Source organism: Camelus ferus, chromosome 12, assembly GCF_009834535.1.
Source record: "Camelus ferus isolate YT-003-E chromosome 12, BCGSAC_Cfer_1.0, whole genome shotgun sequence".
NCBI lineage: Eukaryota > Metazoa > Chordata > Mammalia > Artiodactyla > Camelidae > Camelus > Camelus ferus.
This window is the reverse complement of record NC_045707.1, coordinates 30657370-30683006: the sequence shown is the minus strand read 5'-3', so window position 1 is coordinate 30683006 and position 25637 is coordinate 30657370. Positions and strand designations below refer to the sequence as shown.

Below are 25637 nucleotides of genomic sequence, written 5' to 3'. Positions count from 1 at the left end.
ATTTATAGATATTCACTATGAATATCTGACAAATCTTGTCAAATTTCTTAGTAAAACTAATCTTAAGATGATACATTTTAAGTGTCTTTTTTTCTCTTAAGAAGTAATTTATTTTATTTCATTATGAAAGGATTAAGTTTAAAATACTATTACTAACAATACCCTTTTCAATATAAACTTTTTTAATGATTAAAACAAATTTTGAAAACATAAAATTAATAGACAAAAATTCAGTTTTCCTAGTAGTCTAAATACACTGTCTATTAGACAGTTGAGTTGTAGAGTATATTTGGTATATGTATAGCACTTATCACAAGGGGTTGACAAATTCTGATTCACTAAAACAAACAATTTTAGGTTAGGAATGATACAAATTTGACAAGTGCTTTTGTAAGAATTGGTTAAAGCATTGAAGCACTGTTTTAAAATATTAAAGTAAATTTTTACTTGTTTTTTGTTGGATGACTTCAAACAAGTAACTACTAATCCTTAATTCTACACCAAAAATAACTGTAAAATAGTGTGAATTCTGTTACATTTTTCTTATTGTTGCCTTTTGTTTTCTAGGTAATAACTGTCACCATGTATCAAGAATATCAAAAGCATGCTCTGTATTTTATAAACATTATTCGGCTAAATCCTCAAAACACTGCTCTGAAGTAGCCTTTCTGTTCTCATTTTTCAGATGAGGAAACTGAGGTTTAGAGAGTTTAATTAACATGACTAAGCAGAAACAGGTAGAAAGAGGGAAAGCCAAGAGATGAGCAAAGCTCTGCCTCACCACACAGCCCATGTTTTTGTCTAGCTCCTTCAACACAAAGGCCAATTTCAGTCAAGTGGTTTTTAAAGTGAAGGGGGAATGTTTCATTTTGGAAGAAGAGAAGAAAATGCATTTTTTTAATTAATCCCCCTCTGTCCTGCCAATTAAGACCTGAGCTCCCATCTTAAGTATTACACAACATTTTAATACAGTCCTTCTTGCTTTTATCTTTCTTAGCTAATCCAAAGGATGAAAAATGTTGGTAAAATTCATTGAAGACAGCGATAGAATTAGACACTTGAATTTGACAACCTGTATCCCCACCATACCACCAACTCGTGTTACATGCGAGATTATCTATATTACCCACAAGTGGAGGAGACCTTGTTCCATGGCATGAAGCACTCCATGAAACAATATTCTTGGCTGCCTAATGTAGTCAACCAACTCTTTAAATCATAGATCAGGGCAGACACAGTTGTAAAATATTTATAGACTATATGCATGCTGTGTGCCAAACTGAAATTTACAACATGGGGAGAACTTCTAATAGAAGTACACTTTTTGAAGGTATTAATTGAGTTTAAATGTAAACTAGAGAATCATTCTATACTAGACAGTATAATTAAAATTGCTCAAGATCAGCTTCAAAAAAACATTGCATCAGAGGTCTCTGAAATATCTCAGAACTGGAAAGGTCTTTTGAGCCACTTGTTTCCTGCTTTCATATTGCTGGTCCTGTTGTTGGATATGGCAAAGTCTGCCACTGTTTCTGACCATTAATGACTTTAGAATGATGGCTACACAATTCACTCACACAAGACCAGCAGTGACACCTCCAAGAGAAATAACCTGAAACATATATTTGAGATGAAGCATAAATGTCATTACCACCATCTGCAAAGCCAGTTGCAGTGATAATAGGCACAGCCACCATAATTAGTCCACTGCTGCTCCAAACATACTTCATCAAGAACTGCTCTAACATGATGTACCACAAACGTTTGGATAAAATGAGGTTCATCTGATCTGCTAAAGCTTTGTAACTTTTTTGGAGTTGCTTCATTTCTACCTATAGAGGGAAAAAGAGATAAGAATTAATCTAGCATGAGCTATAAAAATAAATAATGCATGTCTGAGGACTTTCTTTAAAGATAATTATGTATTATTTTGTTTTAACTGAGTATACTATTATCTATAATTGTAACAACCAATAAATACAGATTAATGTCAGAATTAATCATTATTTAGTTTTAATCACAACTGCATTATTTTTTAAACATCTGATATTCAGTAAATGTAATGTTAAATATAAATATATGTGATTTACAATTATGTTTTCAAACTTATAAGATATTAAAATTAAATGATATTCTGTGAGATATAAATAGTGTTAGAACCTTATCCTTCTTGACCACATCAAAATATCTGAAAATAAACATATGACATGTATATGTGTAATTAGACTCCTCAATTTTGAACTAATTCAATTTACTAGATTTTGTCTTAAATGCAAGAAGGCTACAACATGCTATAATTTACATCACTGAGTTCAATGATTCAAGAAGAATGACAAATAAATATGATTAATGCAACACGTGAGGCCAATTTTCAAGTGGAAATAAAAGTCCTAAATTTGCTTTAAATTTGCTTCTTCAGATTGGTACTACTATAACATTTTTTTTATAATAGACGATGTTTCAAAAATTAAATATTCTGCTTGATAATTAAAACACCATTTTCAACTTCAGAATACCTTATTATTTCATTTGCCAAGTCATTTGTATTAAGATTTCAGATCCATCCCCTTAAAAATTCTGTCATATTTAATATTCTTTAATGTACTGCAAATTTATGTAATTAGGCTATTTTAGGGACCTGCTTAATATTGAAAATCTTTAATATTTAAAGATAACATTCTGGAATTCCTCGTTTTCCTTCCTCATTTCTTCTCTAATCTTAGCTTTTCCTTCAAAGCTAGACAAAAATCTCATTTTACTATTGTCTTTCTTTGTGTCAAAATATGGTGCTAAGCATTAAGACTAATGGAAATACCATTTGTAAAACAAACTCTCCTGCATTTCTTAGGACTGAGGAACTCCATCATGGACCAGACATGAAAAACTGTCAAACTTGCTTTTCATATGAAAAGCATGTTTTTTTTTTTTTAATTTTCCTCTTGAAAAACAAACAAAGATTACCACCCTAAATTTTCCATCTCAATGGAAATATGTTTACCTAGTTTCTAAACATACATTATTTCCAATGCTCTAGAACCATCTACTAAGTTAGGATTTAAGTTTTTAAGAAAAGCATTCAGAGGTAATTCTGAGCATATCTGGGTAGCTGAGGCTAAGTAGCATTTTTTAGAGTGCTGAGCATTTTATTCTTGTGAAACTTTAGAAAAGTTTGCACTTTATGTATAATTCTTTAACAGCTTGTGATTAAAAAGGGTAATGAAGCATATATTTTAACACAGGTTGAAATGTCCTAAGAATCTAAAACGCTGAAGAAGAGGGTCTATCAGCAGTACAACAGATGACATCTAGCACTGCAGGGGCAGCTTGAACAGTCTCACATTTCACCCATCACCTTAATTTCTTTCTTACCTTATGTCCTCTGTAAAAGGCAATTTCTTCAACATTGGCTATAATTCTGGAGTGCACGTACCGCAAATAGCCTTTTCTATGAGCTTCTTCAGCCACCAATTTACCAAACTTGGGAGAACAGGCTTTCAACACTTTAGCAGTGGCATATACCACAAGCCCGGCTAATAAGGTGGGCCCAGTGGGGCTTGCTCCTCTGGACGTAGCAGTCTGGATGAGCGTATAGGAGGTCAGGATTACATCTAAAATAGGCTTGGTTAGGTTGGAATACAAGTGAGCCACGGACTGAGAGAACATCATAATATCCTCAGTAAGAGACTGGTCGGGGTTTGCCAGCCTCCCGTCCATATTGATCACCTTATAATAAGTCTGATTTGTAAAATAGGTTTCATAGGCGTGGTCTACTAGGCGAGTTCTGAAGGCCAAGGCCAGTTTGCCCTCCAGGTACCTTATTGCACTGTTGACAAAGGTGGCAGGGATGGCAATCATAAGCCACTTGATTAATTTGATGATGAAAGTCCGAGGCTTCTTTTCCACAATGCTTTTCACGATTTTTCCATCCAGACCAGCTACATAGATAGACAGAAAGGTTCTTGAGATTAGAGCTACCGAGTGGAGGCATAGCCATCCTGTTTCAGTGGTCACAAGTTTTGGAAAGAGAATTTTCCGAAGTTCTAGCAGCTGTTTGAAAAAATCTGCATTCACTCCAGGCGAAGGTTTTTTACAAGTGGCCTCGGTGCAATGCAGTATTTCTCTGTTCTCTGCAGCCGGGTAAGCTTCTTTTTTCTTCCTGTGGCCAGACTGTTTTAAACGCTTGCCAATGGTGGGATAGAGGGTTTTCAGAGCATATGCTGCAGCCACCAGGCAGACAGCCCTTTTAGCAGCCCTCGATCTGGTCCATTTCACTCGATCAGCTGCTGCATTTAGCATATGTATCATTTTCCCAGTTACCCAAACCGGCTTCAAAAAGAATCGGTTTTAAAAGAACATGCTTCACGGGAATCCCCAGCAAGTGTTTCAGAAAGTTCTACAGCGTTTCATAATCTGCAGCGTTTCTCCTCTTCTGTTTTTGTTTTGTTTTGTTTTGTATTGTATTTATTTTTTTTTTAATTTTGTTTTGCTGTGACAGCCGTGGAGAGCTCAGTCTCCACTGCATCTACTGGGGATGATTCCCTCAGAAGCTCAGGCTGCACCAAGCAGCCCCAGGCTCCTCCCTCTCAGGCCCCTCATTGGCTGTGAGGGCGATGGGACCCTTGGAATCCTCGCTGCTTTCCTCTGAACCTTGAAAATGAGGAGAGAGCAAAACGAATTACATCCTTAAACAGTTCAGAGTTAAATGTCTATTTTTGGAGAGGTCGTATCAGGGCTGGCGACAAAACCTGCCCTAGCGACTGAGCATGCTCAGCGTCACTCGCAACCCATAGAAGTTTCAGAAAATACGTCACTTTTCTAAGGTTTTAGTAAATACCACAGGGGAAGAGCAAAATGAAAGGGAAAGTTCCAAGAGCTTTAAAATGAGATGAGGGAGAAGGAACTGGGGAGATGAGGGAGGAGGAACGAGAGGATCAACACAAAATAAATATGAAAAGGGTCGGAACGAATCTGAAAGGGAAAGAGAAGAAAGTGACAAGTTGGGGTGGGGGGTGGGGGGCCCGGATAAAACAAAATATCAAACTCTTGGATCTATTTTACAGTACTCCCTCCTCTCGTATTTTAATTTTTTCCCCTTCTGTCTGTGATTTCACATGAAGTTCCAGAACCTATCAGACAAGTTGTATTGAGGGTATCTTTTTGTAAATAAATAGGAGAGAACTCTTCCGTATAACTGAAAATAATTCTTTGCTATGCCTCCATTCCAATGTTTACTTGTTTTTATAATGAAAATCTTGCAGCCTCATAAATGCTATTTTTAGCAATGGAAATCTGATGCACTGGTGATTTATTTACAAGGTGACTATTAAACAAATGAGAGCAGTGTTTCACTTATACCTGCTTGTGTCTTTTAGATAGTCATTACTTGGAGGTCTGTGACTTTAAAATCAAAAGTTAACCATTTGGGAGTCAAACTGGCGTTAAACTGCAGTAATAGCTTCTTCAGGCTTTTACTTTATTTTGTGAGAGTTCCTTGCCTTTTGCAAGCTTTTGTTTTGTTTGTTTTGTTTCAGGTTTAGAGATAATCTACTACTTCCCATTTCCATTTTGGTTATTTGATAAAAATCAAAAGCTTTAAAAAAAATTCTCTACATCCCTAATGGACTTAAGCAAAATTTTGCATGTTTTAAAAAATGTAAAGGGCATGTTTTTAGGCAAGGATGAGTTATTCTCAAATATACAAAACGTTTCTCCACCCCCATTCCCCTCACACAACATACACACACTTCTAGTCAACTGGGAGCCAGGGAAAACACGCATTAAACTAGGACAGAGGTTGGCATATTACAACCAAACCAGTGGGCCACATCTGTCCCACCATCTATTTTTATATAGTCCTTTAAATGTAAGAATAGCTTTACATTTTAAAAATGGCTGAAAATACATCAAAAGAATAATATTTTGCAACATGTGAAAATTATATGAAGTTTTAATTTCAGCATTTATAAATAAAGTTTTATTTGAACATAGTCACACCTATTTATTTACTTACTGTCTATGGCTTTTAAACCACAATGGCAGGATTGGGTAGATGAAATAGAGCCTAAAATATTTCCTACCTGGCCCTCTACAGAAGTTTGCCAAACCCTGTGCTGGAATGTAAAACCTGTCTCAGTATTGAATGCTCTTCATTATTCAGTTTACTGTGAATAAAGAACTATCCTCACTTTTATAAGTAACCATATTCTTAAACTTTTAAAATTCCTCCTTTCCCAGGTACCTATATGAATACCAAGAATCATTTGTTTGCATTCAATTCAGTAGATTTACTAATACATGAATGGCAACTTCATGCAAGACTCTTTGATAGCTGGCCGTGTCAGTAGCACAATCTGTCATTCCATTAAGACTTTCTAAGTCTGTTCATAGAGATCATGGTGTCATAGCGGTTATTTTCAAATGTTTTCATTCCAAATCTCATTGCTTCTCATGTGTCAAAATAAGGCTGCCTTACATTGATAAATGTTAATTCTTTATGTCACATCTCTTGACTGTGATAGGACATGTGGAGAGCCAGGGTAAACTTAACTGGGTGTGATGGGAGGACGTTCAGCATGCAAAATCTGGTGCACAAATGCATGGGTCAGAAAGCAGCTGGCAGTGGAAGCAAGTGGCTTGCATCACTGGCACAGGACAAAAAGATCAAGGGAGGAGGAGGGCAGTGGGAAATCTAGAAGCAAAGGATGTTAGAGACCTAAATACACACTCAGTTGTAGGTAGGTCAGTTTACCAACTGATAATGAAGCTGGGGTACAGGAAAAAGCTTTTAATGCCTGGAATGAAAGACTTGTTAGAATGAGGAACTGGGTTTAAAGAAAATAATCAAGATAGAAGTTTGGTTACACAGAAATGTTGTTCAAGGAAGGTTGAAGTCTAGTTACTAGAACTGGGGAAAAGGTCAATACAAGATTTGATTTGCTGTTGCGCTACTAAAGCACAGACCTAACTATAACCACTTATATTTCACTCCCATATTTCACTCAAGATTGGTCCAAGCATCTGAGCCTAGGCTCAAGCCTTCAGGAAAGGCAGAGGAAGAATTCTTTGAGATGACAGAAAACCAGATAGATAATTCTAGATGGAAATAAATGCCATTTAAATAAGAAACTAAGAAATATCAAGATACTTGTTTCTTTCTTTTTTTATGAGCATGATGCAATTAAAGCAAAGAGAATGTTAACTTAGTTTGAATTTCAAACTACAGAAAAATAAGGTAGAAAAAAAATCACTGCTTACTATAGTAAACATAATCCAAGCTGCTCAACTTTACATTCATTTATATGGGAAAGTATTAAAATTTTCTTAAGAAAGGAGAACTAATTTTAGAAAAAAGATACTAAAAAATAAAAATTAAATAATTAGCAATCATTATTACATTACTCTGTTCTCATGTGTGATACTCTCAATGTCCATGTCAGAGTAGACACTGCCTATGTCCATGGAAGAGCAGAATTAAATAAATTTTATATATATTATAAAGTATATACATATATTAGAAAAACTATGTGTTTTATAAACTGTAAAACATCAGAAGTATTTTTTTACAATAAAGAGATCTACATATACCAGTATATTAGTTAAAACAATGTATATAATGTAGATAATATATGTGTTGTGTGTTTAGATAGTAAATCAAGAAAGTAAATAATTTTGGTAATAAATAGAAATTAAAGTTTATAATTTTGGATGGATTTCCTTTTCACCAAATTTTAAGTAATAGTTTATCTGTGCTGTATTTCTTTCTTGAAGTGTTTCCTGACCCAAGAGATTACCTAATTGCCCTTTGGCCCTAAAATAACACAATATTTACCCCATTATCTATTGGTCACGCTAGCCTTATTCATGTGAGGCACAACATAACACTGAAGATGAGATTGTAGGTCAACCTTTCATATGTTACAAATTACCTAATAAGTGGTCTAATTCAAACCAATGATAGATGTACTTTACTGAATTTTTGTTATAAAAATCAGTATTTATGTGATTAAACAAGACGTCTACTCTGGGACATAATCCTATTTTAGGTACTATTTCCTAACGATTTAACAGAAAATGTATTATATTTGAAAATATGAGATATTCCCCAGGTTAAAATATAGAAAATAATCATGACAATTGGAGGGTGGGGTGGGTGGGGAGTACTTTGCGTATTTGTTTGGGATAAGAGATTTCTAGTTTCTAGCCAAAAATATCATAGAACAGTTTGTAAGATAAATGTTTTGTGCGGCTATACCAACGTAACACAGAAATGAACAGCAAAATCCAGTTTTTGTTTTGAGATTTTTTTCAGTAAGGAGTTTAAAGTCTTTGGACCTTTAGAGCTAAATCAAGTTTTGCTAAAACTCTCTCAGAAACTCACAAAATGTACAGAATATTCAATTACTATGGTGCAATGTTTCTATCAAACAACTGTTTGCTCAATTTTAAAACTACACGTGAAAGATACTTTAAGGATCTGGATACAGAACAGTAAGTGAGAATGGAAATACAGCTTTAGGGTTATGGATTTATAACTGCCCTTGCCTTCTTTTTCTCCACCAAGTCTGGTCTCTGACCTGAAAAAGAAGGCTGAGGCCAACACAGAACTAAATAAAATTATGGTGTGGGTGGTTTGAAACGCTAACCCAGTGGCCCTAGTCCGATAGTTCATTTACTTAGGGGTACCTTGCCTGAGTAGTTAAAACTGCCGTGTTCTTCCTCCTTGAGGCGCGCTGATCACCTTCCCGCTTCCCTCGCAGTCCTATCAGGACGGATACTCCGTAGAAACCGTGGAGGCTGCCGGGAGGCCGGGAGGAGCCAGCCCAGGCCGCAGAGGCTGCCGGGAGGCCGGGAGGAGCCAGCCCAGGACGCAGAGGCTGTCGGGTGTCTGGCCGGAGGCCCAGAGCCGGGGAGGAGCCAGCTAAGGCTTGAAAGCGTGTAGCTCCGCACCAGGAGGAGACGCCTGAGCACTGGCTGTCCGACGACGGTGTTTCGCTTCGAAGTTTTGGGGAGATGAATTGGGTCGGTGGTTCCCGGTGAGTTGTGCCGTTGGATCTTGAGACTGTATGTAGCCGTTCATTCCAAAATGGCGCCTCCTTCCTAGACCCTCGAGGCGGGTGCACGGCCTCAGCTGGAAAGAACTTGCCCCGAGTGGGTCTTTTAATCGATATCGAATCTGGGAAACCCTAGCACGATGTCTCTATTCCTAAACCAAAAGCAACTCAGCTTCTCCCCAAAGCTTCACGCGAGGGGTCCGCTCTGGGTCAGGTTCTCTGCTCACCAGATGTCCCACGTCCTTCTGTAATGAGGCATCTAAGCACCTGAGGCCTCTGAGCACCTGTGCCCTCTTCTGCCTTCTTCCCGCTCAACCCCCCTTTCTTAGGAGGAGTTTCTTTTGGGTCAATATATAATCTTTGCATGAATTCGCAAAGTATTTTGAAAGAGGCCAATCCCTGCCCTTAAATCCGTTGATTGGGGATGGGGGCGTATGAACGATATAAATCCAATATAGTTTGTTTTAACGGGAGGTAAAATAAACAGTTTTTATTTTAACAACTTACAGAGAATTTACAATTTATTTTGTATTTAGGAGTAATTACATAAAACGTAACAGGTTGACAGTTTAGATTTATCTGATCTATTCATTGCTATTGACCTTGAAGTCCACTAGGATGGAAATCGTGTAGGCCTATATTTACATTTGATCAAATTCCATGATGAAAAGAATTGTTTTGATTGAAACTTTGATTACAGTTTTTGTACATTAAATGCAATTTTTGTCATAAATAGACCTAGAAGAGTGGTATGTGTTTAAAATATAACTTTAAAATTCTAAGGAATTTTCTAAGAGGAAAGACAGCTTTTGTGTTCACCAAATGTTGTAACTGTACCCACTAACTTCAGGAGCATTTATCTTGCTGAAGAATATATTAGCATTGAATTTCAGAGTTTATCTGAATTATTCCTGGCTAATATTTTAGCATCATACTTACACTTCGGAGAAAAGTGAAAATTCACTTACAGGCGTCACAAGATTTAGTTGATGTATGATTATAATATTCTTTAAAATGTGAATATTAAATGAGATATGAAATCATTTTACAAATGCTTAAGCATTTAATGTATTGTATTTTAAGCATGAAAATGTAGGTGCTATTATTATTCTGTCATATATCTCAAACTTCTGGTTATTCAGAGAGTAATATTTTAGTTGCTATTGGGAGAATGTAAAATCAATATACTGCAGGAAACATGTACTCGAAGATTATATTTCTCGAAGTGAGGTAGTGCTGTACCTGGAGGTATTAGGTACCAGGGGGTTTAAGAAACAGCAAAGAAACGTAACACATCTTCATGGACCCTGTTTCCCTCAGAGATCAGAGGAAAACATAATTTTAAATTTAAACAAACACGGATACATTATAGAGTAAAATGCAAAACTCTTGTGAAGTTTTAAAATAAAATATGCAATTTTAAATAAATTTTCTTGCACTGGGTGGGGGATGGGAGGGTAGGTGAGAAGGAACTCCTTAAGTGTCAAACCCCACATTGGTATGAAAACCTGAGTATCTCCACTTTCTAGTATTACAGTTGAAAAGATTAGTTGATCTTGGCATCTGATCATGAGACCCTAAAGGGCCTCATCCAAGACAGTGCTAGGTAATCACTGGCAACTGATTGGAGCTACTATAAAATAGAAATTTTAAACCTTGTCCCAGGGTGTTCTGGAGTACTTGTTCATTCCCCTCTGATATTATATTAGGATTGTTTTGTGGTTGAAAATTTTGGGAACTGTGAGGAACTTAAAATACAGAGAAGTGAAGTACTTTGAAAACATTTACAGAGTTCCCTCGAAACAACTGCTCCCTCAGAAGAGTCAATGTTAAGTATTCAACAAATAGTTTTTTTCATGCCTACCTGTTTAGGACATTGTTAAGGTGTATGGGGACATTCAGAAATGAAGAAGATACAATTTTGGCTCCCCACCCACCCAAAAATATATTGTAGAATAGTAAGATTAGAATTAGGTAAATGATTATAATATTAGATAGTTAAATACACTTAATATGTAGCAACCACTGTTCTATGTGCTTTTTTGTATATTAGCTCATTTACTCTTAACTAGAATCCTTTGAGGTATGTACAGATGTTTTCCCCATTTTACTGGTGGGGAAACCATTAACGTTAAGTGACTTGCTCAAGGTCGCCTCACTAATCAGTGGCACAGTGTGCTTAATCACAATCTTGTGCTAAATAGAAATACGAGGATTGTGAACGTGGCCTGTGGATAAATAAAGGACTGTGGATATTTAGAGAACCGAGAAAAAAGGAATTATGTTAAGCCTTGAAAGATAGCAGTACTCCACAGAACAAACACCACAGAGGAGCAATGAAATAAAAGTTCTTAAATACTGAAAAGAAATAAGTAATTGATCAAATTGGAGACCTAATTTTTAGCAAGGCTTCTTAGAAGAGATGGGTTGGGATGGGGAAAGGATTATTTGGCAAATAGTAGATGGGTCTGCATTTAGACAGGAAAACATACATTTTTGTCAAGGGAATGAATAAAGCAGGCTATAGCAAGTCTTAGCAACCTGACTGTATACCTTAACCTGAAGCAGAGTATTCTTGTATATTATAGGAATCTGATATATATTAAGTTTAATTGCAGAAACCTTTGATTGGAGCATCTTTACAACTGCAAAGGTCTTTACAGTTATTCTTGACGTAAAACAAGCTTGGCATTTGACTTTTTAACTGCTCTTCAGTTTAGGGACTCTGCCAGTTACACATAAAATATCTGTGTGTGTGTGTGAGGGAGAGAGCTAGAGAAGAAGTAAGCTTCCCTTGTTTTCCATTTTAAATTACTTACTTGGTTTGTCTCTAGTGTTATGGTTTGTGGACATCTTTGCATGATGTCATAACATTTCATTTCAAACAAAGTCTCATTTAGGGTAAAGATATTTGATCTGAACTGAAACTAATTTACATATCTGTGATAGCAGTTCCCAATCTACTGTCCCTGAAACTTGCTAATCAGTGATAATGCCAAGTTTTTTAATTTACTGTTCTTTCCTTTTTTCTAAAGTTCTTCTTGGGTTTTTTTTGTTTTGTTTTTTTTTAAGTGCCCCTTCCCTTCTAAGTCCTTTTTTGACAAAATTAAAATATCATTAATTTGTTAGTCTTACCAATTAAAACTTTTTTTTATTCCTTGTCTGGGACGTAGAACATTGACCTAGAACTCGAATTTTTGTTTTGTAGTTTTTACAAGTCACCACTGAGACCCTGTATTTTCCTAGTTAGGTTAAGGTGTAAATTTGAGAGAGGACAGATAAAAACACTGATTTTTAAAATTTGGACAAGATTCTCTCTTTTATTTTTCCTGTTTATTGATCAGTGACTTGTTTCACCAAATTCATAGCCATCTCGGACAGGAAGGTGGTATGAGAGGGGAGAGGAAGTAGAAAATAAAGATGTAACCAGTCTTTTGGCCACAATATGCTATTTAGAATGAGATTGACTTTTTACAGCTTAGATCGAAGAATGCAACCAGTATCATAAGAAAGACAGATAAAATCTTGCTTCAATTTAGGTGAGGGAGAGGCTTAAAACGATCACCTGTGCAAAACATTTATTGAATGCAGTGCATCACGTTCTGTGCCAGGTGAGGGTACAAAATAACTGAAATTTAGTCTCTTTTTGAGAGATCTGTAGTTTATTGGGGGAGGAGGGGTAGAACATGCCATTAAGTTTGAAAACGTTTAAGATCAGAGGCCAAAATATGTGATTTGAAAAACATATTATAAACAATAGTAGAACATAGGATAGTTTTAGATAGGGTTTGGTAAATTGGAAACAAGGATAAAAGAAAGTTCAAATGGAGGAAAACAAAGAAGAAAACAAACATTACATAAGTAATTGGAGATGACTTTATATTTAAAATTTTTAAGTGTGTGTGTCTCTGCCTGATGGTGAGATGGAAAGACAGAGAAGTTGAAATTTCAATCTGTTAGTTACTGAGAAATCATTCAAATTCAGAAGTGATACAATGAAAATGGTATTTTATGACTGTTTGTGGTGTTAGTGGTCTGTAGGTTGGAATATAGCAGGGGAAGACTCCAAGATAGTGATAACAGTTAGAATTCTGCTTGGTGGGGGGGAACCCTAATAATACTTTTTCATTTTCTGATATGACTGTATATTCTCCAAATTAAATCAACACCAGTGCTAACTCCTTTGTAGGTATTATGGGTCTTATGAATTTGCATTAATTATTAAACCTCTCTGTACAGGGGCAGATCCAAGCTGTGAGGAGCACTCTTTATGGAAAAAGAATACAAAATTATGACTACAGAATTATGTACAGGGCTTGGAGTGGTCATGTTCAGGTGAAGGGCCCTGAAGCTTAAGCTTTACAATAAATTCTCTTTCCAATAAATTGACTTTGGTCTCTATGCATCTCTTTCTTCTTCTGTTAAATGGGGATAATGCTTAGATGTACAGTGAGCATCATCCCAGTTGCCTGGGGCAGTCGTGGTTTATGCTTGTGGTCCTAGTGGCATGCCCAGTTCAGCATTTGTCTTGGAGTTTTTGTTTTTTAACTAAATATAAACTACCATTAATAGTCCTGTTAAAATGAACCCAGATAAATTCAATGAATATCCTTTTTTTTTTTTAAACCTCTGCCATGGTCTTTATTAGTGTGTGAGCCATGCATGCAGTGAAGAGAGTTCTCATTTTCATATGAGGTTAAATCTGAAGACATCCAGTGATAATCCAGGCCTGACACTTTCCAAATGGAAAGTAATTAACAACTCCTTTTAAAGACAGCATGAAGGGCACTTGCTGATAAAATAAAGCATACTGGGTCATGAGCAGCTAGGGACAACTAACTTGCTGAGTGGGGTGAGAGAAGTACTTAATGCTGCCATCCCTGTGGCCACTTGCTGTACGAGCAAGCTGTACCATTGCATGCTAAGGTTGGAGAGGTTTGTATAGCCACTATGGCTGGGGTTGGGGTCAATAGGAAACACGGGAAATTTTGGATTACGTGTAAGTGAAATATTTACAAAGAATAGCTGCTAGTCAGTCTTTTCAGAGAGCATACGAGGAGTATTAGGAATGTTGTTGCTATAGAGGTTTTGTCAATAACTTTTCTTTTTTTATATTTTTTGGTAATGCTTTTGTAATCTTTTTGGCAGCATGGAGCTCAAATAAAGGGAAATTAATGTGCAATGATAAATTAAGTTCTGATATTTTATTTTTCAATTAAATTGATGGGGAACCTGTAACTTGTGCATAAGATGTGTGCCAACATTTAACATCTCTCATGGTTATATCATTGATCACATGACACTCTGAAAACACAAACCTGCTGAAAAAGCATCAGGACTTACTGTCAGATTTAGTAGTTATTTTAAGGAGATTGTGGCTGCAGACAATAATTTGACACATGGAACTACAGAACATTGAATATAAAGTTATTTCTGCAGTGATAATATGAATACAAATTTGGTGAATCATAACATCATGAGTAAAACAGAGTTCTTCCTAAGTTATGTAATGTACATGGCCAAGATATACCTGGTTATGGTTTACTATATTTCATAGTTGTATTCAAAGAGGTTTTCTAATTTACCAAACAGAAGCTGCAGTTGTCAAAATTTCAAACACTTTTATATATGCACAATTTATATAACTGAATTACGATGTTTTTGAGGCAATACTAATGATGAATACAAAAAGAATACTTTGGCATGCCATTATAAGCTTTCTCTCTTTTCTTTCATTAGTTGAATTTCACAAACCTTTGAGTCCTTAAAGGAATTGCTTTATAAATCAATCTGTGTCTGTCCTACATAGTTCAAAAACACATGGAAGTCTTTATTCAAAGTATTCCCTAAATGCAGTGAAAAAAAACCTCAACTTTTGAAGATTTTAGTGAATTATTATTTTTGAATATGAAGTTTTAAAAACTTAATTGTGAATGGCTTGGAATCTACACCTGTGTTGGGGTATTATTCACATTCTAAAATCTCTTTCCCAGTGTGACACAAGAGATGGCTGCTTGTGTTTATCATTACAGCCTGTAACTGTGAAATGTTTTCTGTGTGAAAATACTTTAAGAATTCCGTCTCTAAGAACTTATTTTAATTAGGTTCTGTATTCTGAGTTTTAGATGGATTTCTGCCTTATTGATTTGCCAGTTTTTCCACCATATCTTATCTTTTCTAATTCATACACATCTAAAAACTTTTTTCTTGTATCCTAAGAGAAGGATTTATTTAAAGCCATAACATTCTAACATATATCATTACTATTCCTAACACATCAGGTAGACTTGCTTTCGTTTTGTGCAAAGCCAATGTAAGTACTTTTTCTAGGCTAGTTACTGCTCTGAATCTTAATAAGTCTGCTAGCTAACAGTGTTAGGTTATGATGTTTTGATTAATATTAATTTCAGCGTAACATGAGCCATAAAATTATTTTTTCATTTAGTTATTGCTCTATTTAAATTTTCCACTTTTAAGCACCCTTAAGATATTTATTATAAGATCTTTACAATCTGGAAACAGTTTCTTTTGCATGGCAGCATGCCACTGAAAAATAAACTAAGTAGGAAACTGAAAAACAGAACAAAATAAAAGAAACAAAAAAGAACGATTTAAGAGTAACTGATGATCAAGGCATCTGACATCCATAATTTTTAATCCCTCATGTAGTTTCAATATCTCCTGCATACTACATGTAAAATGTACATTAGTGTTGTTTTTGATATTTCTTTGACAACTTTATTGCCTTTGTGTCTTTTTTTAAAAAGAAATTTTTCTTTAACATTTTCCTTTAAATTTTTCCTTGCTAGAAAGAATAAGAAGGGGCAGAATGCCCTGATGTAGTGTTTTATGAAGGGGACATGACCTACTGATTTTCTTTTTAGTTTGTAGCTATAATGGCAACTAATGTTGTTCATTCTGATTTTTTTATTGAAGAGACGGTTGTAATGTATGTCTTCAGTTCATTTTCCAGATAACATAGTAGTTGTTAAAAAGACGAGTCTGATTCTCACCTCCCTACTCTCAATTCTTTGGTAGGTATGATTTCACCCTTATTCCTAATCTTAGAGGAAAAGGTTTTAGTATTTCATCATTGAATATGAGGGTAGCTGTGGGCTTGTCATTTATGGCCTATATTAAGTTGAGGTACGTTCCCTCTGTATTCACTTTGTTGAGAGTTTTTAATCATGGAAGAATATTGAATTTTGTCAAATGCTTTTCTGTAACCATTGAAATGATCATATTATTTTTATTTTTCATTTTATTAATGTGACATATCTCACTGATTGATTTGCATATATTGAACCATCTTTGGGTTCCTGGAAGAAATCCCACTTGATCATGGTGAAGAATCCTCTTAATGTAACATTGGACTTGATTTACTAATATTTTGTTGAAGATTTTTGCATCTACGTTCAATAGGGATGTGGTCTGTAATTTTTTTCTTATAGTATCCTTATCTTGTTTTGGTATTAGGGTAATGTTGGCTGGTAAAATGGGTTTGGAAGTGTTCTCTGCCCTTCTGTATTTTGGAAGAGACTGAGAAGGATTGATATTAGTTACTCAGATTTTCTATTTATTCATGATTCAATCTTGGTAGATTGTTTCCAGAAGTTTATGGCCTTTAAGTGTTCATAGAAGACTTTAATGATTCTTTTTATTTGTATGGTATCAGTTGTAATGTCTCCTCTTTCATTTCTAATTTTATTTGAGTCATCTATCTTTCTTGTTAAGTCTACCTAACGAATGGTTTATCAATTTATTTATTTTTTCAAAAAACCAACTGTCAGTTTCATTGATCTTTTCTGTTGTCTTTTTAGTCTCTATTTCATTTATTTCCACTCTGATCTATGTTATAGCCTTGCTTCTGCTAACTTCGGGCTTAGTTTGTTCTTTTCTTTTTTTTTTTTTAATGATCCTTGAGGTGAAAAGTTAGGTGGCTTATTTAAATTTTTTTCTTAATATAGGAAACACAGGATTTTTAAAAAATTGCTACACATGTCCATCTTGTTTAAGTCCAGTGTTTCCTCATTGATTTTATATCTGGATGATTACAATTCTGATTTCAGTTCTGATATATCTGTTTTCCCCCCACCAAGCAATTCTCCAACATGTGCTTGGTGTCCTACAATTCAACTCAATTCTGACAGTATCTACCTCCAGATAGCATCAGAGTCAGAGGTTAAGGGCTCAGTCCTACCAGACTGCCCACCCCCTACTTCAGTTAACAGTCACAAGTCCAGGTTGTCACCTGTGCTTCTGACTGATCGGCTGTAGACTGGAAATTTCAGTGACTCCTTCCTTGGCTTCCATTAAGTTGCTAGAGAAGCTCACAGAACTCTGAGAAACATTTACTTACTTGATTGTTTTTAAAAGGATATAATTCTGAAACATCCAGATGCATCTCTTCAGATGCAAAAGAAAGGAATGGGGAAAGGGCATAGAACTTCCATGCTTTCTCCAGGTGTGCCATTCCCCAAATCTCCCAAGTGTTCATCAACCTGGAAGCTCTCCAAACCCCATCCTTTTGGGGTTTTATGGAGGCTTTATTAGTCATGATTGATTAAATCATTGCCCATTAGCAACTGATTCAACCTCCAGTTTCTCTCCCCACCCAGGAAGTCAGGGAGAGGTGGAACTGAAAATTCCAACCGTCTAATCACATGCTTAGTTATTCTGGTAACCAACCCCTATATATAGGTGTGTTCCAATAGTCAGTTGATTAACATAACAAAAGATACCTTCTAAGCTCTCATCACTTAGGATATTTAAAAGGTTTTAGGAGCTCTGTTGCCAGGCTTGGAGATTAAGACCAAATGTGTATTTCTTATTATAAATTGCGATATCATAGTGATCAATCTGTTGTTGAAAGTGGTCTTTTAAAGACTCATTCTTATTGTATTGCTGTTTCTTCCTTCAGCTCTGTTTTACATTTCCTTTATATATTCAGGTGCTCCAATGTTGGGTACAATTTTTATATTTTCTTGATGAATTGACCATTCTTTGACTTTTTAATTTGATGAATTAATGACCTTTTTTGTCTCTTGTCAGTCTTTGTCTTAAATTCTATTTTGTCTGATATAAGTTTGCTGCTTCAGCTTTCTTTTGTTTTCCATTTGATGGAATAATTTTTTCAATCCCCTCACTTTCAGTCTATTTGTATCTTTAGGTCTGAAGTGAGTCTCCTGTAGGCAGCATATTTATGGGTCCATATCATGTATTTTGATTGGAGCATTAAAGACCATTTACATTTAAAGTAATTATTGATAGATATGGACTTACTATTGCCATTTTGTTGATTGTTTTCTGGTTGTTTTGCAGTTCCTTTGTTTCTTCCTGTCTTCCATTGTCATTTGATGATTTTCTGTTTGATATGCTTGGATTCCTTTCTCTTTATGTTTTGGGTATCCATTATAGGCTTTTACTTTGTGATTACCATGAAGCTTACATTAAACATATATATAACAATCTGTTGCACAGCAAAGGAAACTATAAACAAAGCAAAAAGCCTACAGAGTGGGAAAAAAAGTATTTGCAAATAATGCAACTGACAAGGGTTTAATTTCTAGAATATATAAATAGCTGATACAATTTAATAACAACAACAACAAAAAACACCAAACAACCCAATCCAAAAATGGGCAGAAGACCTAAACAAGCAATTCTCCAAAGAAGACATACAGATTTCACTTTACTTGAGATATATGATGTGATATGAATGAAGACATACTATTGGCCATTAGGCACATAAAAAAATGCTTAATATTGCTAATTATCAGAGAAATGCAAATCAAAACTACAACGAGGTATCACCTCACACCAGTCAGAATGGCTGTCATTAAAAAGCCCGCAAACAATAAATGCTGGGGAGTGTGCAGAGAAAAGGGAACCCTTCTACATTGTTCGTAGGAATGTAATTTGCTGCAGCCACTATGGAAAACAGTATGGAGATTCCTGAAAAAACTAAAAATAGACTTGCCATATGATCCAGCAGTCTCACTCCTGGCATATATCTGGAGGACACTCTTTAATTGAAAGAGATACATGCATTATTTGCAATAGCCAAGACATGGAAACAATGTAAATGTCCATCGACAGATGACTGGATAAAAGAAGTTGTGGTATATAAACACACACACACACACACACACACACACACACACACACACATATGTATATATTTACATATATGCATACATACAATGGAATACTACTGGGCCATAAAAAAGAATAAAATAATGCCATTTGCAGCAACATGGATGGACCTGGAGATTGTCATTCTAAGTGAAGTAAGCTATAAAGAGAAAGAAAAATACCATATTATATCACTTATATGTGGAATCTAAAAAAGAGACACAAATGAACTTATTTACAAAACAAAAACAGACTCACAGACAAAGAAAACAAACTTATGGTTACCAGAAGGTATAGGGGGTAAGAAGGGATAAATTGGGATTTCAAGATTTGCAGATACTAACGACTATATATAAAATAGATAAACAATAAGTTTCTATTGTATAGCACAGGGAATTATATTAAATATCTTGTAATAACCTATAATGGAAAAGAATATGGAAAGGAATATATGTATTATGTATGTAACTGAAACATTATGCTGTAACCAGAAACTAACACAACACTGTAAACTGACTGTACTTCAATAAACATTTTAGAAAGATTAAATAAAATAAACAACAGGTTTCTACTATATAGAACAGGGAACTATATTCAATATCTTGTAGTAACCTATAATGAAAAGGAATATGAAAATGAATATATGTGTGTATATGTATGACTGAAACTTTATGCTTTACACCAGAAATTGATGCAACATTATAAACTGACTATACCTCAATTTGAAAAACTTTTTTTAAGTTAAAAAAAAGATTTATTTTTAGCAGGAAATAAGTAACTCCACATGCATATAAAAATTCTCCTACTCCCATATTTTATGTTTTTGATGCCCCAGTTTGCATCTTTTTCATGATGTATTCATTATCAAATTATTGCAGTAATACTTATTTTAATAACTTTGTCTTTTAACCTTCATGTGGAATTATAAGTGATTTACACACCATCATTGCATTAGAGTAGTCTGAATTTAACTATGTATTTACCTTTACCAATGAGTTTCATGTTTTCCTGTCATAATTAGCATCCTTTCATTTCAGTTTGAAGACTCCTTTTAACATGTCTGGTAAGGCTGGTCTAGTTAGTGGTGGCAAACTCCTTCAGCTTTTGTTTGTCTGGAAAGTTCTACTTCTTTTAATTCTGAAAGACAGCTTTGCTGGATAGAGCATTCTTGGTTTGCAGTTTTTTTTTTTTTTTTTTTTTTTAAATTTCAGCACTTTGAATGGATTGTGCCACTCCCTTAAGGCCTGCAAAGTTTCTGCTGAAAATTCTGCTTTTATTCTTCTCTTGCATGTAAAAAGTTGCTTTCTTCTTGCTGTTTTTAACATTGTCTCCTTGTCCTCAAGAATTTAATCACTATATGTCTTGGTGTTTGCCTCTTTGGATTCTTATTTGGTACTTTAGGGCTTCTTGGATCTGGGTGTCTGTTTCTTTTCCCAGGTTAGGGACGTTTTCAGCCTTTATTTCTTTGAATAAGTTATCTACTCTTTTTCCTCTTCTCCTTTTGGGACCCCTATAATGTGTTTATCAGTCCACTTGATGTTCTCCCATTATGTCTCAAGCTATATTTACTGTTTTACATTCTTTTTTCTTTTTCTTCTTCTGGTTGGGTGAATTCCACTACCCTGTTTTTGAGTTTACCGATCCTTTTTTACGCTTCATCTAGTTTGCTATTGAACTTCTCTACTGAATTTTTTTGTGCAGCTATTGTATTATTACTCAGTTCTGTCATTTTTGTTTGGTACCATTTAATATTTTTTATCTCTATTGAAATTTTCACTTTGTTGTGTATTTCTATGCTGACCTTAGCATTTTTATGACTATTATTTTGAACTCTCCATCATTCAAATCACTTATCTCCATTTCATTATGTTTCTGGAAACTTATTTTGTTCTTTTGTTGGAACACATTCTTTTGTTGGTTGTTTGTTTGTTTTCATTTTCCTTTACCCTCTGTTTTGGTTTCTGCAGTTAGATAAAACTGCCAACTCTCCCAGTTTTGACAGAATGTTCTTGTATGGGTGATGAACTTCATTGATCAGCCCAGCCCTAGCTCTTTATTGTCTCTCAAACTTCTGTGATTGTCTAAGCCTCCTTCTTTGTTCTGAGTATCTCCCTGTAGTTGAGGGCGTGCCAAGACCCATCAGTGTACCAATGGGGAGGATCAGAGTCAGCACAAAGATGCCAGCTGATTAGAAATCCGACCCTCAAGCTGCAGCCAGGGTATTTTTATACTTAAGCTCCTTCTAGGGAGAAACTGGGAGATGAGCATTTTTTTCCCACTCCCTCTGTGCTGGGCCTGCTTTATATCCTCTGGATGGTGTCCCTATGCCCATTAAGAATGATTTCTTTGTTTGCTACATTTCTGTGGGATTCATGAATACAAGCCCCATTGGCTATTGGAGCCAGGTGATCTGGAACCCAGTACTTTGTGTGGCTGTCACAAAAGCTGTGATGTGAGATATGTGTACAAGCTCCTTCCAGAGAGATGATGATGATGATTTGCTTCTGTCATTGGAGTAGGCTAGGGTGAAAACGCCTGAGAGGTATTTTCAAGGCAGCCTTGGTCTCTGGGGAAGATTACAGCCAGCAGCTAGATGCTAGATAGATTAGAAAAATTGCCCTCAGGCAGTAGCTTTTAAGTAAACAGATAAACTTTTTAGGGAAATACTGGGAGATGGGTGATTTTGGCTGATTCCTCTGTGCTTAGCCCTCAGGTGATAGTTAAATACTGTTTCTTTGTTTACTACAGTCCTCTTGGTTTCAGGATTGGAAGCCCCTTTGGCTGTCAGAGGCAGGGGATCCTGTGACCCATTCCTTAGGTGGCATCCATAAAGTCTTGGGCACAGACGTACATAAGCTCCTTCCAGGGATATGCTTGGAGTGGGCTGGAAGTAGAAGGCAGGAGAGGTATCCTCCAGCTCCCCTTGTCTCTGGGGAGTATTGCAGCCCACCCCTAGTGCCTTCCGGAATTGCAAGCCTGGCTCTCAGGCAGCAGCAGTTTTTAAAGTATGCTGATAAATCTCTTCCAGGGAAGGACTGGGAGATGGGCATTTTGCCTGCTTACTCCGTGTTGAACCCTCGGGGGATGGCTGTAGTTAGTGCTGCATACCTGTTAAGAATTGCTTATTTGTTTTCTATAGTCTTGTGCTAAGTGTTTTAGGGTCCTTCCCTCTGGTAAGAGTCTTAACATTGAAGTGGTAGATGTGGAGTCCAAACTCTTTGCTCTTCAGGGAGAAGCTGAGAGTTGGGGATTCTCTTCCAACTATATGGTGTTGTGCTAGGGTAGGGTTCATGGTGAGAGTGAAGTGGAGCAGAACCCTGTGGGGTAAAGATCCTTTCTGTGTCCCAGTTTCTTGTTTGTAGGAAGTAGGCTTCATTCAGGCTCCTTGCCCTTCCCTGAGTTCCAAAGGGCAAATTCAAATAGTTGCTAAGCAGGAAAGGGAAGGAATGCAGGAACTAGGGAGGAACAGCCAAAAAAACAATAGTATAGCCTTGGGGCAGCGTTCTGGATCCTCCTCAAGGAATATACATAGCAATATCCTTGAGTTCTTCTGCAGGAACTGAGTCCCCAACCCCAGAACTTCAGGCCCAGCACAAGATTCCTGTAACACCACCCTGTTACCTTACCACCAACCAATCAGAAGAAAGTCACACATCCTGCTGCCCTCTCCCCAAATTTTGCCTATAGAAACTTTCCCCTGAAAACCATCAGCCCTCTTGGCTGAGATACTGGCTACCCAATTTCCTTCTAATTTGTTTTCAATTAAATTAACCAAAGATGCTTTCAGTTTCTTGTAACTAAGAATCCTGAATAATGCAGTCTTCTTCTTTAGTGCAGGTAATTGAAAGTGACAATATTTAGTAAAGCATTTAGACAGAACTGTTTAGTGGCGTTGGTTGCCTTAATAATAGTTAAAAAATGTTCTGTTTGAGAAATTACCTTTAACTTACTCATCAGGATCCTTTTTCACTTTCACTTTGGTTTAGTGATTAGTAGGCTGATCTATCAATTGGTCTTGAATTCCTGATTAATTTTTTCTTAAGCATGTAGGAATAGGGATTGTGTAGTACATAGAATTTGGTGAAAGCCAAAAGATAATGTCTTAGATAATGGAAAATCAGCCTGGAATAAGTTCATTTGGTTTATACATATATGAAGACTGTGTTTAGACTTTGACTTGTCCCTAATTCTGTTGATCTTTATAATGTGAGAACTGCATATTGAATTGATATTTCTTTCTGTTTTCTCTTTATAATCTGAATTGTTTAATATTACTGTGGACTCTATCATACTTCTTATATTTCTGAACTTTGGAAAGTCACTTTGTTTTCTGTGCCTAACTTTTTAAAGTTTTAAAATGATAGAGAATAAACTAATCTCTACAGTCCTCTCTAGTCTTAACATTTGATGAGTTAATGAAAGTTACTTTATTCTTTTTCTTTTTAAAGTTTGAATGCCCCCAGTACACTTATGATGCTGCTTGGAGCAGAATAGATTGAATTTGTTGTTCAATGACTTCAAAATGGTCAGTTAAGAAATAGGTATTGGGAAGTATGTTAAAGAACAAGATCAATAAGTGGCAAAGTCTGGGAATATTTGGTAACTGTCATTCATGTAGTTTGTGAAAATCACTTGGGAAAATGAACAGCTTTGTATATTCACAGTTGGCATACTTGGAAGTCAATAAAATGCACTGGTTAAAAACTTGAAAACTAGAATTCTTGGATTAGAATCCTGGCTCTAGCTCTTATTAGCAGGGTTACCTTCAGCAAGTTACTTAACCTCTCTGTGTCTTGGTTTCTTATCAGTAAAAGGGGGATAAAAATAGAACTTTCCTTAAATAGAGTTGCTGTGAAGATTAAATGAGTTTATACATGTAAAGTGTCTGAAATATCTAGAATGGTGCAAGATATATGATACTCATTATTAGCCATTATTATTTTCATATTATTACACAATCTCATATAGCCAAGATACATTTTGTTATTTGGATTGTAATTCTTGTATGTATCTTAAATTTGAGATCATAGTTTCATGTATATGCAAAAGATATATTGTGTAGATCTGCTTATGTTGTCAATGAATGTTTTAAAGCATTCCATTATTATTAATAGATTAAATATTTTATAACTGATAAATATTGCGTTATCACTGGGATTCAATGCAGTGTTTGGCACCAAGGATCATGTGGTTTGAAGCCCAAACATGATTAGCTATTTTTAAAGTAGTTGTGAGGTTTCAGGCAAACATAGCTTACATACTAATATAACTGAAGTTGCTCTAATAAATTTAACATATCCTTAGATCCTATATAGATTTTAATCTTTCTGTTCCACATTGATTTTAGTAGAATATTGAAATAAAAGGAAAGACAAAGAAAGTAGCACTGTTTACTAAGAATATTGCTATCAGTTGATAATTTTTCATTAATGCTACATCCTTTCTACTGCATTGATTTCTCTTTGCTTATCTTGATGTTTAGAACAGATTTATTTTATGCTTAATTATTAACGTCTTTCTTACTAGTTCTTGAAAATTCTAAGAAAATTTTGCGAAGCAGGATATACCTTATAAATAATTTATATGTACCTTAAGAACATTTTCATGGTTTCTTTTCAGAAAGTAATGTAATTATCACTCCATTTTTAGATTTTAATTCCAAGTCTTCCATTCAACTAAAATGACAGTCATTTTAGAGAACATTTCTTTAATCATTGTATGTTTTATCTTGCCTCCCTTTCAGGACCAGGGTTCTGATCAAGCAGGAAAGGAGAAAGCAAAAGGTAAAGAAAAATACTTTTATTGTGTATCATAGCCTTTTGAAGCATTTTTCTAAGGTTAATAAATTGACCAGAGTGAAACTGGAAGACCATCTGTTTTTAGTCTTTGTCATCCTTGTAGATAGCTTAATTAGCCACCCAGTTCGCTCAGGCAGAGAATTAGGATCATTGTTGATCCTTGTCAGTCTAATTCCAGTATATCCCAAGTCTGGTAACTTCTCAATAACTGTATTATTAGTTAGCCTCCTGATTCAAATTTTTATCATTTATTACCCAGAGTTTACAATGGCCTTATAACCTATCTCCTGCTTTTTTTGGAGTTTTTAAAAAAAATTATGACATTGATTGTATTACATAGTAAATTTGAGCATGTATATACCTTGCAACTGAGCAGTATGTATCCCAGAGGAACTTCCACACGTGCACTTGGAGATATATACAGGCTTGTTTGGATCGCTGTTGTTGTTAAGTAGCAAACACAAAAAAGAAAAGGAGAAAGAGGGGAAGAAAAAGGACAGGGTATGGGGAAGAGAAGGGGACCACCCAAACATCCATGAGCAGTAGAATGCTTAAACAAATTATGGCATACAAAGTAAGGGTACAGCAATGAAAATGTATCAGATACATGTAATTAATGTAGATAAATCCCCAAAACAATGCTGAGCAAACGAAG

The 25637-nt window shown here is 35.5% G+C and overlaps 2 protein-coding genes across 3 annotated transcripts in view; one reads left to right on the top strand and one right to left on the bottom strand.

Annotated features, from left to right (window-relative positions):
• The window catches only part of ABCD2 (ATP binding cassette subfamily D member 2), a 60683-nt gene extending 51898 nt beyond the window's left edge, over nt 1-8785 (bottom strand). The window contains exons 1-3 of the mRNA XM_006184232.3: nt 8683-8785; nt 3370-4647; nt 1652-1832 (exon numbers count right to left, since the gene is read on the bottom strand). Coding sequence (XP_006184294.1) covers nt 1652-1832; nt 3370-4305 — 1117 coding nt within the window. The 5' untranslated portion in view covers nt 4306-4647; nt 8683-8785. The remainder of the gene's footprint in view (nt 1-1651; nt 1833-3369; nt 4648-8682) is intronic.
• A 134-nt stretch (nt 8786-8919) lies between these two features.
• The window catches only part of C12H12orf40 (chromosome 12 C12orf40 homolog), a 44335-nt gene continuing 27617 nt past the window's right edge, over nt 8920-25637 (top strand). For both annotated transcript variants that reach the window (XM_032493306.1, XM_032493307.1), the window contains exons 1-2: nt 8920-9032; nt 24928-24967. In XM_032493306.1, the coding sequence (XP_032349197.1) occupies nt 9010-9032; nt 24928-24967 (63 nt within the window). In that variant the 5' untranslated portion in view covers nt 8920-9009. The remainder of the gene's footprint in view (nt 9033-24927; nt 24968-25637) is intronic.